The sequence below is a fragment of the Dermacentor andersoni genome, chromosome 3 (assembly GCF_023375885.2).
Source record: "Dermacentor andersoni chromosome 3, qqDerAnde1_hic_scaffold, whole genome shotgun sequence".
NCBI lineage: Eukaryota > Metazoa > Arthropoda > Arachnida > Ixodida > Ixodidae > Dermacentor > Dermacentor andersoni.
The window spans coordinates 62,218,585-62,237,190 of NC_092816.1; the positions used below are offsets into that span (position 1 = coordinate 62,218,585).

An 18,606-nucleotide genomic window follows, 5' to 3' on the forward strand; every position below is an offset into this window, starting at 1 on the left:
CACTAACCAGACAAAACTAACACCCCAGAGAGGACAGGGCCATTTCGTGACGAACGAGTAAACCCACAGGACATTCTTGTCTCCGTTTGCGAAGGTACTTTAACTTACCTCAACTTTACATTGACTATACTATGAGCACAACTCGTATGACTTTTGCGTGTCCCGTAGGAAATATAGGATGGCTCCTTTACGCACGCTTAGTGCGCATCTACAGCTGCCTTGCGCAGTGTTGCACAACGAGCAAGAGAAAAAAAAAGAGTCAGCGAAAGAGGCGGGGTGAAATGGAGACGGACGAAACTTCTCACTTAAATACTTCGGTCGAAACGAGCGCCTTTCGAATGAAAGATTAAAAAATCAACTGCCGCAGCAGGATATATAACCGCATAGCAGGAAACGTTAACGCCTCCGTACACGAAGTCCGTAATGCGCGCCGCCACCGATAAAAACGCACGCAAATTCGCCTATCCACCACGCGCGCGCACGCGTGAGCCTTCCCCACTTTGCATCGCATTTCCTCGGCACACTTTGTGCTCGCCGCTCACTCGCGCGGGCTTTTACATAGAGGCGCAACGAGGACGCATAACTCATTTGGCTGAGAGCCGCAAACGCATATCTTGCTCGGTAAGAGAGGAGTTAGGAATCGAAAAGAAATAAAAATGAAAGAAAGAGACGAAATATCAAGCGTACAGGAGCCTGCCAGTGAATTAAAGCTCAGCGATGCTCGTAAACACTGCGCAAAACCTACCCGGGGGAGCACTTTAGCATCGCGCAACCTCAATCTAATCGCGATTCACCATGCACCGGAGTAATTTACGGCCATCAAACAACAACATTTTCGAAAAGGAGGACCGTTTCTTTTCTTCTTTTTCATTCGAGCTACACTTCGCTCCGTACGGGGAGGGCGAAGACGATTTCTTTCACCCGAGTGCTTCCGCTCTTGCGTGTGCGTATTGTTTTTTATATTTCCTTTATTTATTTTCCTTCTCGAAAAGAAACAGTGATTCTGTCTGCGCCCCAATGGATATTGTAGTGCGCGCTCCGTGAGAGACCAGTCGCGAGCGTTGTTAGCGGCCGGGTTAGGTGTGGTGCGCGTACATGCGTGAGCTCAAGGACGCGGCCAAGATTGCAACTGCAATGCGCGCTAATGACGGGCACGGAGAGGAACTTAAACGCAACCCCATGATGTCGCCGCACGGATGCAGGCGTGACGAACAGAATCTGATGTAACGAGCATTAGTTCGGGACATAGTAACGGCTATATCACTAAAACAGGTTTCGTTTACGCAGATTTCCCTTGCGCAAGCCCTCGTTGCGTTGCCCAATGTTGTCAGATAACTTAGCTGCTCTCTCTCAGAACGACGCGGTAAGGATCGCCCTTATAGTGTGCTTGCCTAAAGAGCACGAACGTCGCATAATGCGCTCTTGCGGCCGCTCTGCATTTTACGAGTATACTGCAATGACTGCGTTGAATTCGCGGTCTGTGTCATGTACGCATCTGGAGCTATGAAACATTATTTGTCCTTACAGTGGTTCTGCTTATGGACAGGTGTGGTGACGTTCTTTTTTTTTTCTTTTGAATGACGTGTTTCTCACAACTATGCTGCGATGTACAGAGATAGATAGAGAGAAAGAGAGAGAGATGAAGCACGGAAACGCAGGGAAAAGGAGAACGGGGTAAGATAAAGAAAAGAAATAGAGAAAAAAGATAGAAATGATTATGGTGCAGTCGTGTGAACGGACTCCTAGTGGAATGTTCACTGACAGTCACAGATATATATATATATATATATATAGAGTGTCGTACATGCCAGTACCCTTCATCAAGCGCATTAGGGCTTTTGTCGCATTGCGCGCGCACCAGTGAGCCGGCCAACGTCCCTCGTCTCATGCAGTGTCTTTTCTTCAGCGAGCGGCCTGTCATCTAAGTGGCGAAGACTGGATTGCAGAGCACGTCACCGAGATGCGAATATTGGTCACGCCGTGGCACACGACGATGCCCATCGTGCCGTCCACATTCGCGAGAATGGCGCACGCGTCGCATCTGCGAATGCCTGTTCATTTATCATCGAACTGGCCAACGCTGCGACGCATATACGATTGCGGGGTTGCGTACAGTGCTGCGAATACGCGCGCACGTGCTTCCTGCATTCGCTTTCTCCTGTGACGAAGACACGTGACAGACGGAGTGGCGGCGATTGCGCTAGACTGCTCAATGCTCTCCACCGCCAGTTGGTCTGTACGGAGAGATGGTCGGAATAACTGACGTCGATACGTAATCGAATGATAGGAGGCCTTAGCGCTCTCTCACTACATTCACTCGAGTGTAGCGCTAGGACTTGTGAGCTTTATTTTCAAAGGTAAATGTTTTTCCATAGAGCTCAATTTGGTGGTTTGCACATTCAATGCTGCCACGTTCACATGCACCGTGGACGTAGTATAACTTGCCGTTTAACGACGTGTACAATGTGTATACATTGTAAAATAATTGATTAATTAATTGATTGATTGATTGATTGATTGATTGATTGATTGATTGATTGATTGATTGATTGATTGATTGATTGATTGATTGATTGATTGAAACGTGACATTCAGCCACAAGTGACAAAGTAAACTAAGTTAGCAGCATGGGAGTGCTGGTGGCAGCGAAGATTTTACTACTCTTTTTCAAGATACAGCATACACTACATGCAAGACTGACTAGGCCTGTATCCGACGCTATTTAGGGATCTAAAATTATAATACAAGAAAGCACGTAAAGCGAACACAGAAAGAAAAGAACGCAGAACTTTCTTTTGTAGGTTAAATCCATACAATAAAAACAGAATAAACGACAGTTTGATAAACATACTGACAAAAGTTGAAATGGAAGAGCTCAGGCAAGTGATACTAAATGTGCCACAAACCTACTGTATCTTATTCGTCTTCCGCCATTATTACGTCTCGATACAGCAGAAAACATTCTGCGCAGCAGTGTAATTTTATTTTACAGCATGGCCAATGTCATAGACCGTTCTTCAAGAAAACGAGAATTGATTATATACCGTAGGTGTGTCACCAATATTTGCTAATCAGACTTTATTTTTTTTAAATAAATCAAGAATCGCACACATTCGTTCGTAGTGCGAAAATAATTACTCCGGTTAAACCAGCTATAAGTGGAAATCCTAAAGTAAAAAAATAATGATAAATGGACGTGTCGCTTCCAGTGTGCATAAAATACCATAGTACATAAACGACATAATACAGATAATACAAATTCTTTTTTTTTTCGACCGTGTTAACTATAATGAGGTTCCTGCTGCCTCGGGCACTGTGCAACCTAACGTGCGCCACGCTGAATTATGCTCGTGAAACGTATATAAGAAAGACGTCCCTTACAGTAATAGATTAGCACTTAATCTCAGAAGTACTAAAAGCGCGGAATAAATTGGTATCCTGCGCGAGAACGCTTTCATTTCGAGCTGTATTCGGGACACAAAAGCTTCACGGGCAAATCGTTTGCTTGTGAACGCCTTTGTTCCAGGAGCTTACCCAGCGAGAGAGCACGTCAGCGACACACAGTGAGGAGGAGGCTTACGGCGCGCCGCGAAAATGGGAAGATCTATGGCTCTAAATTGCGCAACAATCAGCGGCAGTCTCAACGAAGCGCCGCACCCGCAGAGGAAGTTCCAGAGCGATATAAACGAAGGAAACTAACAACGAAAGAGCAAAAGAAAAATGGAGACACGTGACTAATTGTTCCTGTTTCTTCGTCCATTGAGAAAAGCGGGAAAGCCAATGCGGGCGCACAACACGACACCTCCGCCACCGCCGTAATGTAGACCTCTATAGGGCTTCGAAAAAAAAAAAAAATCTCGTTTTCACTCTTTGTCGTCTGTCTTGCGGCAGCGAACCGTCGACTTAGAAAAAAAGAAGGCAAGAGAGAAAGAGAAGTACAGAGTGAAGGAAAAGGCAGGCTCGGGAATGGGAAGCGTGGGGGAAAGAAAGGTAGAGAAAACGCACAGCGATCGCGAGGGAGAGAGAGTTTTTACCCGAAGCCCATTACGGGATTTGCGACGCTCGTTCGCTCCTTTCTTCTTAGCAAAGAAACTGTCACGAAAATGGGAACACACTGTTAGAAACAAAGGCGTCAAGAAAAAAAGGAAGAAGAAAATATGGAGCAAAAGAACCATACCGACAAAAGGCGGAACAAAGGGAACAGACTGGGGTAGGCCCCATTCCCTCATCCTCCCAAACGTGAATTTTTTTCTTCCTTCTTTGCGTCCGCTTGTTTCCCCATCTCCCAACCCCTTCCACTCACTCTTCCACGCTTCCCATTCCCTAGAAGTGGAAAACGCACGTCCAAGCACTCTAGAACTACAGGCGAGCTAACAAGAAAGATACCAAGGTGGAGAAGGGTGGGTGAGAGCGTACCTCCTCTCTGGCACAGCCACTCTCCCTCCCTCCCTCCCTCCCTCCCTCCCTCCCTCCCTCCTATAAGATCCTTAGCTCTTGCCTTTGTTCTGCTCGGTTCCTCTTTGTTTGGTTCGTTCCTAGGCAGCACTCGTTCGTCTTCCTGGTTGCTCTTTCTGTTCCTTGGCTCAGTTCTCGCGGTCCCGTAAGAGTGGACGGAAGGATATTTGTCGTTCGTTCGGGGGAAACCGGGCCAAATGAGAGGGGTTCTACGTGCGTCGGCGTCTCAGAGCGAACGTCTGACCCATTCGCGTTGGCCGCGGCGTCTTCTGTCTCTTGGAACGGAGGGAACACGCATCCACGGTCCTCCGCCGATACTCTGAATCGGGGCGAGCGTTGTTTGCCGTCTCGTTAGCCCGGATGGAGTGTTTGCGCGGCTCCCGTTCCTAAATGCTTCGTCGATATAGCGTTGTACTCCACTGTCGGCGCCCTGCCCGATGTGTACGTACATAAAGAAACTCCGACGTCTGTAAGTACGCTGTTTAGAGTGGTTTTAGTACTTTCAGAGATAATACCGCATGTGAATAATGTATAAGTGCCACTTCTGAGCCACAGATTTCGACCTGAGGTCAGCACGGTGATCACGCGGGGTCTTCTTTTTCTCTATGCCCAGAGAGTTTCGAACACGGAATGAGCCACGGCTTAGTAAAGAACAAGAAGAAGAAGAAGAATACAGAGCACATTTCATTTTTTGTTTTGTTTTTACTTTCACGTGTCGTGCCATATACGCGATTCATTGCCGCGGAAGAGAAGAACGCTGTTTATACACCAGGCTGAGAAGAGGTGATTTTCTCGTATGCTTTCTTATTTATTCTGTCTCTGACGCACGTCCCGAAGTGCGGTTAGGAAAGAACTGAAGCTTACGCGATGAGTAACTTATTTTCATTATTACAGCGCGTAATACTTGCCTTGGTACTTCTCGCCAGCATTTTCATATCGCGATATATAAATAAATAAATAAATAAATAAATAAATAAATAAATAAATAAATATTTCTCTTGTCTATTTACGGCCTAAAACTCCCTATTAGGGAGTTTTAGAAATAGGGTACTGAAGCGGATTAGTGTGCTAAAAAACAAACTTTAGTGTGCGCCTTCTGCGTTCTTTTGTAGTCCCAATGAGATTTCTTTCTTTTTTTGCACGCCTAGCCAATACTTAAGAGACTTAGAAATAGGGGTCTCAAGGTTAGGGAGCACTACTGCCAGGCATGCAAAAGAACGCAAGAAAGCGTACAGGGTAGAGCTTAGTGAATATCACATTTTTTGAATACGAATCAAATACGAATAGTAAGTATCGAAAAGCGAATTGAAACATCGAATAGTCCAACGGAGACGCACATATTTATACAGGAATATTTACTTCGGTTAAATGAGGAGCCAAGAAAAAAAAACACAGCCTACAGTAACGGACAATTAACATCCGTCTTCAACACAAGATCACTAATTCTAAAAAATAAAGAAAAAAAAACCTCAACGAATTGTCTCCCAACACCTTCAGAGCCTGCTTGCAAACAAGAGAGAGAGAGAGAGAAGGAAAACATGCATAGAAAGGAAGGGAGGTTAACCGGAGGTAGTTCCGGTTGGCTACCCTGAACGGGAGGAAGGAGTGGGGGGATAAAAAGAGAAAGAGAGCAGAACGGAGAGAGAGATAAAGCGGAGTACAAATAAACCGCGCACACTATATAGAGAGGTATACAGGGCGCGGCGTACATAAAGTATATCGTGAAGGCTCTACTTGCAAACAAGCTTTTCAAGACTGAATGGCTGCTGTATGACTAGCTTTGGAAAAACGCTAAATAAGCAGTTGTTAAATAAATGCAGATCAGAAGTTGTAAAAAAAAAAAAAAGATGCTGAGTACTTTTGTGCCACAGGCACATATAAAAGGGCACGTTGCAAGAAACAAACATCACTGGTTCCAGCGTAAAACATAATACTGCTACATGACTAGCCTGCAAGAAACATTAAATTGCAGGCTACAAGCAAAAATCACAGGTTTGCATTTAGGCTTCCACCGCGAAACCTAAAACACAGCTTGTGTGTTACCCATTTTCTTTCCGAATTGCTTTAAGAACTTTTGTCTTTGTTTCAGTTCTGATAGTTTCACAGCGACCCGACTTTAGCAGTGGGTTGTTGGGATAGACTTGGTTAGTTTCAATATTCAAAAGTAACGAATAGTTCATTGTTGAATGCGAATTCGAACAGTTAGTGTGTAATATTCGACCGTATTCGAAACGTTGAGTATTCTCCCACCTCTAGTACAAATGAGTTTGGGTTTCGGAGTCCCATTCCCGGCCAATCTTTCAGCATTTGTATGTTTCACTGAGACACAGATATGTAGAAACCTCAAATGTATTTACATGCTTGTACTTTGACACCAGGATTACATTACATATACATCGTTCTTTTCTCTGCATATAGCTCTGGACGACATTCTAACGCGACAAGTATGAAACATCGCGTTGGTCCTCATAACCATTAGTGCGTCGACGTCTCACAGTGTGCGACGGCAAGAACTGATGTTTACATTTTGTCATAGCTTGCAAACGGTGTGGTGCATAAAAAAACATTGTATGACATTAAAGTTGTGGCCTGGCCGCTGCATAAACACTAAATGAGATTACGCATTAGACGAAATAAAAACAAGGAGAATTCTACGCATTGTACCTAGTTGTATACCATTTGATTAACCGCCTTCCCGATAGCTCCGCTCCCCGCAGATTCCAACTTGCCTTGGATCTGCATGACTTTCTTTTAAGTGTCACAGGCTGTTTTGAAGCTCTGCAAGCGTGCAATAAATTCTGTTTGGTCTGCTTGCTCTGCGATTTGTTTTTCGTCCATTGCACGGCGATAAACGTCTGGCGCGTGACCCCGCGTCCTATTTCCTTGGCATTCGGATTCGCCGCTTGGCACCGGGCCTTAAATGTGGGCCCCATGTTTCCAACGCATCTCCCTCTTATGCTACAGCAGTGGCGCTTCATTGTCACGTACAGTAAGTATGTCCCAATGTAGTACACGTCCTCGACAGCCACGTTACGGTGTGACGTTGGTTTCCCTGCATGGCTGTCAAGCCTCCTAGCTTCCCCGCATAGTACATGCCGCGGAGGGCGCTAAAACCACTCCGTAGAACTGCGCCGTAAGTTGACGGAGGGGATTGAGATGGAGCCTTAATGGAGCCGGTGTCGTTAGCTACGCAGTACGACGAGAGATGGCGCGACTGTTCTGATGCGAGTAAAGCCCCTTAAACGTTTAGATGCGAGCGCTACCTGACGGCGTGTATACTCTGGGGCAAGAGGAATTTCTTTTCTCTTGGGTTGCCGTTCAGTATCGCGCGTGGACGGCATTTCTGCGACTTCATGTGGCATTTGTTCCCACGCGACGTCATCTACGGAGCAGTGGAGTGCTGTTCCATTTTCGGCGTGTCCGAACTGTCCCCGTCAAGAGTTCAACCAGCACGTGTTTCAGAAATCTGCCATTGCTAGATTTTGCTCTTTCTTTCTTTTCTTTCTTTTTCTTTTTTCAGAGCCGCGCACTTTGGTGTCCTCAGCATCGGAGTCAACCAGTTTGTTCAATCTGGTCACTGCTTACGTGGTGGCTTCGCTCGATTAAAAATTGCTGCGAGGGCCTTTTGTATGTGGCGCAGCTCGAGTGATAAAACAAGACGAAGAACATAAGAGGTCGACAGAAAATTTACGCCTAATACGGCTTCAACCGAAGTAACTTGACCACGTTGTTTTGCATCTGCCGGAAGCACTACGAGGCAAGCGATAAGCATGCACTGATACAAAACACTAACTTTGAGAGAGAGAAAGAGAGCGTCAGAAAAAAGGAATAAGAGAGGTTAACCAGAACAAAAAATCTAGTTTGCTACTCTACCCTGGGGAATGAGAGAGGGGGAGGAAGAAAGATGAGAAAGCAGAGAAAGAGAGACAGGGAGCACCGACGCACAATAACAGCCGGTCACCATCACCGCAGGCTATAACAGCACAGGATCACGCGCAGCACAACGAACATCATTTCAGGCCACAGCCACAACTACGATGGCTTATGAGGCCGGCATTCCAAAATGGCTTGCCTTGAAAATGGTTTTTCATCAAAGCGAGCTAGCGTAATTGCGAACGAGTGTCTCTCTTCACTGTAGCGAGGACAGCCACGCAGAACGTGTCGAGGGCTCACTTCGCGGAAACAGCCATCACACGAGGCATGGTCGACCAGTGCGATGCGAAGCGCGAAAGATTTTGTAAAAGCCACAACTTATCATAGCCGACAAAGCAGGGTGGCCTCACGTTGGCAGAGTCCAGCTGGAATGCGAAGGTGTTGCAGCCAGTTGTTTTGAAAACGTGGCGGTGTCACACGGAGAAAGTGATACCTCGCGCGAGCAATCGAAGTTTTCTAGCAACGTCTGATAGGGATGTGAACCGTATGACTTGATAACGGCATCGACTTCTTTTTGTTGCCTTTAAGAGCTGACCAAACAGCGTTATCGGCGTGCTCGTTACCTATGATGCCACAGTGCGTTAGGAGCCACTGAAATGTCACAGGGCGCATGCTCTTTCTTGGCAAAGGTACGGGTAGGTTTTCTAATATGAAATACCCGTTGTTCGTGGTCCGCGCCGCCAGGCTGATAGCAAATGTTGCAGTGCTGCCTCTAAAACACTGAATGTCAACCATATTCGAGGTTGTTCTTGGCTGCAGAGATGCAATGCAGCCCGGAAATACTCAAGTCCTGCAGCCGCCGGTGTTTTCGGGTGACTCGTCTTGAAACTGACAGTGGTGGCTCTCGCCGAGAAAACCACGGCTCCGTACAAACAGTGGAGAGTTAAGCAAGACGTGAGAGTTGCTGAGCCGTCGGTATACATATGTGCGTGGATGGCGTATACCTCGGGCAAAAGGAAAAGCGATAGTTGTTTAAAAGCAAGAGGTAGCTCATATTTTTTTTTGTGTGTGTGTTTGTTTGTGACACGCTGAGGTGCACATCACGTTGAACGAAACATCAAGGAGGAATTGATGGCTTAGTTTCAGGGTGAAGCCTGATGAAAGGCTGGTGTAATAATTAGAGATCTTACTGCAAAACGACGCTTTTCTGAAGGTGGCGTTACAAGAAGTTGTTGGGAATGGGCTCGAACAAAGTGCCTAATGTGCAATTCAGCACTTCCACCAAGATGTGCGTTTGGATTGGTCGGTCCGGGTGGTTACAATATTTGCCGCTGTTGACGCGCATTCAGGCAAACCTAGACTAACTCTCAGAGTTCGTCTTGGCTATTCAAACCCGCGCTGGAATAGCCTGTAGAGCACAAAGATTTGTCCTGCAAGCATCGGTCAGTACACGCAAGCTGTATCTGCCAGTGGTGAAGTTTATTCGTTTCTGTTACGGAAACGCGAGCAATAGTAAAATACCTACCAGGCCTGACAAAGGCTCCTGCTCCTGTTGGTGTTCGGCCATCAGCAAGCGTAAGCATAATTTTGAACACAAACAATACATGGCGCAGGAACCACATCAGAGACGCGAAAGAAAACTCGCTGGGCGACGCCGCTACAGGTACGGCTACCTGGCGAATCAAGGTGGTAACACTGCGATCTCATCCGGAACAATGGAAAGTGTAGTGCACATCCCAGGAGGCGTCGTCCACTCCGGTACACCGCATCATTCTCGGAAACTCTCCGCACAAAGGGAGAGCGCGCACGACAAATGGCCACGGTGACCTTCACCGCTTTTTAGCAGCCGGATATAAAGTAGGGGGCCACCTAAATACAGAGAGAGAGAGAGAGAGAGAGAGAGAGAGAGAGAACAGTCGTTTCGTTGATGAGACCCGTCGCAGGAGACCCGCTTCGCGAGCTCTGCAACGGAACTCCGGCGAGAGGCGCGCGCGTTGCGGCCGGGCTGGTCCGTTGTGTACGAATCGAGCAAAACAGGCACCACCGGTGCGCCAAACAGCGGCACACAAGATTGAGAGAGGAAGAGAGGGAGGAGAGAGTGGGGAGGAGTTTGGGTGAGGGGGAAGGGGTCGCGGTACGACATCTTTACAGGTTCAAGCGTGTCCAGGCGTGCGTGGCCAGAGGAAACGGACGCGGCCTGCGAACACAGAAGCTTTCTTCCACCGCCCGAAGTGCGCTCGGGCTAGGGCGGCTCTGCAGCTGTAGGGATGCTCTTTGTATATGCTCGCGGACTCCATCGGCGAAGCCTCCGATGGGCGACAGACGCCCCGAAATGCGCTTTATATAAGAGAGACTCTTTAGATAGGAGCAAACGCGGCCACAGACAGCTTCTCTGTCGGGCGCTGTTTCTTTCGTCCTTTCTTTCGGGGTGTTTCCGAAGCTCTACGTTATAACAGGCTTCTGTCTGCGTCTTCCTTCCGATGTCCCGGGCAGTCTGTGCGCACTCTGTGCGACTAAAAAGGTGCAGTGCCGTGGAAGCCACGACAGGGGTCATCCAACTAAGGCGCGGAATGCATAGCGCAGTTTAAGTGTAAGAACGGTCCTTGAGTCATCAATAATAATAATAATAATAATAATAATAATAATAATAATAATAATAATAATAATAATAATAATAATAATAATAATAATAATAATATACGTTTATTATCTGCGATTACAAATGAGAACATAGAGTGTAAGAGAGAGAAAGAGATGGATATGAGGAAGACAGGGATTTTAACCAGTCAAGAGTCCGGTTAGCTACCCTGGGCTGGGGGAAGGGAGAAGAAGAAGAGAAAGGAGAGAGAGAGTGAGAGAGGGTAGAGAAACGCGAACGGACAGTGCTACAGACTCAAAAGTTCTTTACTAACTCCGTGGGATGTATTCGGCTTCTATTGAACCTCGTCCGACCTTCTCAAAGGGATAGGCTCGCCTCTTGTAACGAGATGGTTATCGTACTCCTGCCTAATCATAACCGGTCAGTTGATCCGAACGCATTACGAAGTATCAGAGGCCCGGTTGTCTATGTTAACCAATGATCCATGCACAGTTTGCACATGTTCTAGCACAAAAAAAAAATAATGAAGTGCTTAGACACAAGTTAAAGTACGAACGCTAGACTTTAAACTAGGAAGCGTGCATTTAAACAAAAAGCAACTATAGCCCAGATTATTACCCTCACTGCACAAAACTTTCACAGACCCTCCTTACGCACGAAGGGTTCTGCGAGTCCTGCCCACGGTTGGGCTGACGCCAGCGCTTTAGCTAGCTTCCGCAACACTGCGACATTTTAATGACGCCAGGATAGCGAAAGAGAGTTACTCGTATATATATACACAAAAAATCACATAGTTCTGAGGCTGCTCGCTTGCTCCACCCCAAAAGAGACATTTCTTTCACCTCAACTCTGCGCTGCCTTGTCGCCGCTCGGCGTACCGTGTCCGCGAAAAAGGGCGTCTCGGTCCCTCGAACGCGTTTCTCGGTGTTCGTCTCCTAATGCCCTTATTGCCGCGCCTCTTCGCTCACTGGGATCGGGTCCAAACTTACTGCCACTTATTTCTTTGCCACGCGGCTGCAAGCTGAAAGAGCCGGAAGCGCCCGCAGAAGCCCAAGCAGCGCCCCCTACCAACCGTTGTGCTCAATCATGCTGCGAAGATACGAAGAGGCTGTACGTACATTCGTTGACAGGAAATGGATCCGCTGCTATACCGTACGCGTCTGCCCGAAAAAAAAAAAAAAAAGAGAGCAAATGAAGACGCTATGGGGCCTGTCGCATGTGTAGTGTTTGATGGACTTAATACTTAAGACTGAGCCGTCACGCAGCCGTGCACGCCCATTACACGACTGTATCGACACTGTAGTTTCCTTATGCGGCTCTTTGCCGAGAACAGCCTCGGAAGAAACATTAGCCCCTGCTGTCTAAGAGACGTACTAGTTTGGCCCGAACCCCGATGCGATGGTATACTCTGTTTAAACGTGTCTCGTCAACGCTGTACTTCGGAAATGGTAACACAACGCCAGCCCAGTCTTTTCTTTATCTCCAGACCTACGCCGTACGGAGAGTATCTTGGTGATTCAAACGACAATAAATGCAAAACAGGATTCCCCCCCCCCCCCCTCTTGATCGCGCCAGGAGTGTAATGTTCATCAAGCGCTACGATAACAAAAATGAAAAACTGATGGTCCATGTCTCTCTCTAACTCACCATCAGTACACACACACACACAGTAAAAAAGAAAAACAAAACGCAAAAAGAAATATAACATATTTTAAGTGTGTTTGCAGTCGTGTCCCCGCTATTCTGGTCTTCAGACCTTCGCAATATTTTATAAGCGCATCTGCGCCTTGAAGCGCGTATTTTGGTGTCGCCGAAGGAGAGAATCAGCAGTGACAAACTTTCTTGAAAGCCGCAGCAGACTGTTGTCACTGGAATTATTGACATGGGTTTAAGATATCAAAGATACACGCGGTAACAGAAACTTCGGCGCAAACTGAAACATAAGTTCGCAGATCGAGTTATCGCTCTGAACGCTTAGCGCCAGAGACAGCCACGCCAAAGTGTTTCCTTATAGCTTGCACCGTCGTGTTGCATTGCTTCTTTTATAGGGGAACAAGCGTCGAGGAAGAGAGTGAGCTTGTCCGCGTCTACAAACCGAAGTGAAAAAAAAAGTATAAGGATGGAAGTTGACATTAGGATGCACGAGGATTCAGCCTCGGCGCTCTTTTCTTTCACGGTTATCTCTTAATGCGTCTGGAACTTCCCGGAATATCCATTTATAAATCCTCCCCTTTAAAGCATTTTCTGAACCGAACGCAACGTAGCGCTTACGAAAGCGCGCAGACACTGTTGTTCGAGTTTTATATAAGCCCCCTTCACGGGATGTAAGTGCGACGTCTGGGTCACGTTTGGGAGCGCTGAGCTTATGAGGATCTTTTTTTGTAATGGGGCCTTCAGGCAGCTACCTTTTCCGTGTGAGCTTTCGCGTTATACCCTTTGACGTTCAGACCTGCGTTCGTCGCGTAGCATAAGGCGGAAGTTGAGCGTGGTGTAACACGAACGGGTAGCTCGAAAGACGGTGTGATGAAACTGCATTTTGAGTACTGCACGGATTATGAACAGACGAGCCATGTGCGCTTGGCCGCGCAACTGAGGAGCGTGCGCGAAGTATACAAACACAATTTTTTTGCGCGTGTTTATCAGTGAAAACAGCGAAGCTCGAGTCCAGAAAGACGAGATCAGCATACTGAAACGAAAAGTTTTGGCAAACCTACAATTTCTAACCCGCATTGCGTAATGCTCGGCGTGTTACTATTTGATTATTTCCAAAAAAAGTTGCGCAACCCTGCTCTATTCTGCGGCGCCTTCAAAACATCCGACAACCCAACGTGCGTGAAAGAAGCGTTCGCAGTAAGTACACCCATCCAGGAATTAACCTTTGTCGTGGCCGCTTCCGTTGCTGTAATCCAATTGAGATAAGCGTACACTGATTGGAACACTGAAAGTGACGTCGCTGAGGTTAACCACTGCTTTACAAAGCAGTACTGGTCGTGCACAAACGTTGAGTCTTCATCAAAAGTCCCCAAGCCACTGAGCGCGCCACCGGCGCTGCCGTCAGACCGCGTGCCGGGACTCTTGCGGAACATAACGCGTTCGGAAGCTCAGGAGATTCAAATGAATAGCACGCTTCACTTTCTTGGGTTTCAAAGATTCTAAAGTGAGACAGAGATGGCTACGCCTCTTTTTCCCTAACGCTTTGACTTCTAAGCTTGCGACAAAGGTTGCAAGTATGTATAGGGGAAGCTATAGCTGTAATTGTATATATAGCTATAGCTGTAACCGGCCAGCAAACGCATTACGAGACATGCTACTGATAATGACATGTTTACGGTGCGTGGCTGCTGTACAAACATATATATTTTCCGACATCGTATACACGTCTCTCGACTTACGCTGTCTGCGCTTAAGTGCGCGATTCGGCTTTCAATTTCGAGCTGTATGCGCCAATGTTGAGAGGACGATTCAGTCTTTTCCGGCAATACCGTGCTCCGAAACGTTACGCTTCGGGCGGACCATGCTTCCAGCAACGTGCAAGTTTCAGCAAGTCCTAGCGTGCCCCCTTCAGGGAATCCTGAGCTAGTCCCCTGACAGTCTTATACACAGCCGTAGATTTAGTTGCGTCTGGGTGTTCACGTATTGCTCTCGGATGGAGCACCATAAACGGACCGTGGCCAGTGCCCAGCGCCCGCAGAGCGCAGACTAAGTACTGCCCGCGACACGATAGCGCGACGCAAAGACTACAGGCCGATTTAATGTTTTTAGACAGCAGATCTTTCACTCTGCAAAAAAAGAAAGGAATATTTGGACCATGGCGAACATAGAGCTAGAAAAAGAAAGACACTTAGTGCTGTTGAAACATTTTAAATAAACAAAAACAACTTATTAAGTTCTTAATGAGTGTATTACAGTGTAGTACAGTTTCTTTGAACACCAGAGGCTGTATAGTAAGTTACACGTGTGCCGCTCACGTCTGGCGTGGTTATGTGTTTTTGTGTATCTTGTGAAGGTATGAACTGACCTTATGTGCGTGTTTTCAAACTCTTTCGTGCACTTTCACTCGTTTACGAAACTGTGTATGTCTCCTAGCGTCCTTTTTCCCTTTCTTCTGCGGGTAGAACTTTGCGAAGCGTTCGTACTACCGGACTGTCGTGGTAACAAGTACAATAACAAACAATAAGGCGAGAGGAACTGGCCTTTCGCATAGCCTGAGCGTCCAGGAGGCGATGATCCAGAGGGAGACCATGAAGACGAGGAGCACCGTGCCGGGGCAGATGGTCATCAGGGTCTTGAGCACGAAGCGCGTGTTGAAGTTGATGCGGTTGAGCGCACCGATGGAGCGCGACGAGGCGTCCGTGAAGAGCTTCGAGTGGAGCAGCATGACGCGGCAGATGAGGTACAGCCGCAGGAACATGGGTAGCGACAGCGTCACGTCCACGGGCACGTCGCGCGAGCGCACGCGGTTCCCGTGGTTGGCCAGCTTGGTGGTCCACGTGAAGCGCTGGTCGCCCGGCACCGGGTGCACGGCGCACACGCACAGCTCGGCCAGGATCTGCGCCACCCGGCGCGGGGTCATGGCGATGCGCCAGTCGTCCGCGCAGTTGTCGATCATGAACAGCTGCGCAGGCAGGCACGGAAAAGAGGGAGATTGAGGGACACGAGCGTGTTGTACTACTACTACGAGACACGGAGAAGAGAGAGAGAGAAGGAGAGAGAGAGACACTTTGACCAAAAAAAGAACACCAAACTGGTGGGGCTATACATGATTGAAAAAAAAAAAAATCACCACCACAACCACCACCACAACCACCACCACCACCACCACCACTGCCACCACCGCCACCACCACCACCACCATCATCATCATCATCATCATCATCATCATCATCATCATCATCATCATCATCATCATCATCTCGTTTAGAGACCCCGCCTGTCTCTCCCCATTTTCATGATCCGTAGACTGTACGATATACTTCGCTAAGACAACGTATTCACTCGGGCACATACGAAGTTATAACCATGAAAGATAAGACATGTTTTGATTTACACGCTAGGGACTCAAACGAAGTGATTAAATGAAAAAAAAAAAAGAGAACTAGAGGGTTTTACGTTCTAGAATCATGAACTAATCATGGAGCACGCCGTAATGGGGGACTGTTGAACTTCACCACAATGCATCGCCGTAACACAACGGGCAGCATTTTTTAAAATGACATTTCCAAAGGCCGTCCTGATTTCAACAACTTTCAGTTAACGACTTCGAGAGGGTGCGCCCTTCCAGCATAATAACACGCTTGTTAACGGCACTTTAATCCTAACTTTCCTGCTGCGTTATAGCAAGAGTCTTAATCCTGACCGAAATTCTGCTACAGCGTCGCGAACGTATTAAGTACCGTAAACACGCTTGCTCTTAGAAGAGATTACGTTGCTAACTGAAACTCGATGAAACTCAGGCGCCCTTTCGAAATGGAATTTTTGTTTAATGCTGCGCATTAAGTTACGCTGGTGGGCTGCGGTGAAGTTCTACGGATAACCGAAGGGGTAATGTGCGAAATTTCAGCACATGACTGCCTTGATGTTCTAGGACATGAGTGACAAAAACAAAGCGATGGCTCCGGTAGGTTGTAGAGGGAGGCGTCAGTAACTTACGCACCTATGTGCGCTGTCAGCAGAGGAATTTCTCGGAGCAAAAGAAACCCTATGGAAAAGCTTTCTTTCGGAATTGACGTGAATACTGGAATTTAACTCTGCAGTTTGTCGAGGATGTCAAGAGACGCCGTTCACAAACTGCTCCATCCTTGCCCTAAAATATATATAAAGCAATAATAAGAAAAAAAGGAAAAGAAAAAAATTGCGAGAGAAACTAAATCGCTCATTGCGTGTTAGGCTTATTACTGCAAATCGGTTCGGTGGATATTCGCATGTAGACGGAAGTATCCCGAAAAGAAAGAATTCTCAACGCCCAGAGAGGCACCGCAAAGCTGCGAAAGAAACCCATAGGGGCTGCTCTGGGAGAAAGCTACGTAGCTGAAAAAAAAAATAATCATGCCATTATCATAGATAGCTCAATATGATCTAATTTTAAATCATGCTGGCCAGTTTGGCGCTTCAAGTTCCAAATTAAACCTAAATTACGCATGTTCGGCTGATTTCTTGTCGATGTTTTCCGTATAATACTCATCGCTACACACGTTGCTCCTCGCCGCTGTGGCCATATACCAGAACACCATTTTCGCCATCCTTGCTTGCGTCTGTCGGGTCGTTATCTTTTGCGCAAGAGTGATTACGGCCTCGGTCAACATTACTAAATCTACCAATAAGTTGACGTTACGTCACACGCGTCGTTTTCTTTCTTTTCTTTTCTTTGTTTGTACATTTCTTTTTCTTTGTTTTATGACACGCTCCGCACGCCCGGCAAACTGAAACAAAAACGGCTTCGTCGAGCGCACGCTGCCTCTAATGAACTCATTAACCGAAGACAAAGTACCTGCGCTAGCTCGAAACACAACGCAGGGTCAGACTTCTGGCAAGGATAAACAAGAACCAAAACAGAAAGAAAAAGAAAAAAGAGAAGAAAAAAGAAACCTTTCTCAGAAGCCTTACGAGACCGTTATTATATAGCTGCCTCACTTGAGTAATCTGATGTTGGGAAAGGCTTTTGGTTACCCGGATAGACACGATATTTATCATTTGCACTTTCATTCGAAATTAAGTGAATGCCTGGAGGCTTTTCTCTTAGTGAAAAAACCTACATGAGTAGCTCTTGGGGCTTAGTGTCCATCGCTAGCCATGCATAGTCGGCGGGCTGCAGATTTCAGATTGTGCAGAGCGACTGAGCTCTTCATAGACATGAAAGTGTCAGTGAATGTTCCGAAGTGCTTCCAGTTAACGTAAACAGTGGACGAAGAAAAGCAGCCTCAGCAGGAAGCCAACGTTTGGAGAAGGCGAAAACGAGGCCTGCAGTCGAAACCAACAGGGCTGAGGCTGCATGTACCGCTGTTAAACCATTGTTTGTTATAACAAGAATCACTTCAGAACGTTACCCGGCCATTTCATGTCATTGAAAAGCTCAGCTTCTCTGCACAATTCTGCTGAAAACTCGTTTGCTCCAGGTTAAGGCTTGCCTAGTTCACCGACTCTAGTTAGTATATAGTTGCCTCACTTGAGCAATCTGTTGTCGGGTAAGGCTTATGGTTCCCCGGATAGATTCGAAGTTAAGTGAATGCGTGGAGGTTTTTCTCTTAGTGAAAAAAATTACATGAGTGGCTCTTGGGGCTTATTGTCCATAATTAACCCCATAATTCAAGTTCCAGCCTTCCTGCGATCCCGTTTCTCTTGTTTCGGTCACAACAAAGTGACCAGCACCCAAAGTTAACACTTGACTAGGTCCCGAACTGTTCCTTTTGTATTAGGTCCTGCAGAATTAGAGTTCCGCCTTCACTGCGTACCGACTATTACACTGTGCACGTGAATGTTATTGTTAAAGATATGCAAACTATGCGAAGACATCTCCTTAACAGTGAACATGGCCACTGTGCAAAGAAAGGCCCGGAATGGCAGAGTGTGCGTATACATGCTGGCGCACGTTTCCCAGTAGGCAAAACAGGCCAACCTCTCAAGGGAACACTTTTTTTCGATTCTTCGCCACCCGGCTGCAAGATATGAAACCAGGAAGCGAG

General features: G+C 46.9%; 1 protein-coding gene across 1 annotated transcript in view; it reads right to left on the reverse strand.

The window, feature by feature from the left end:
- SK (small conductance calcium-activated potassium channel) overlaps nt 1-18,606 on the reverse strand; it is a 499,813-nt gene that overhangs the window by 72,868 nt on the left and 408,339 nt on the right. Inside the window, exon 6 of the mRNA XM_055062880.2 lies at nt 15,121-15,542. Coding sequence (XP_054918855.1) covers nt 15,121-15,542 — 422 coding nt within the window. The remainder of the gene's footprint in view (nt 1-15,120; nt 15,543-18,606) is intronic.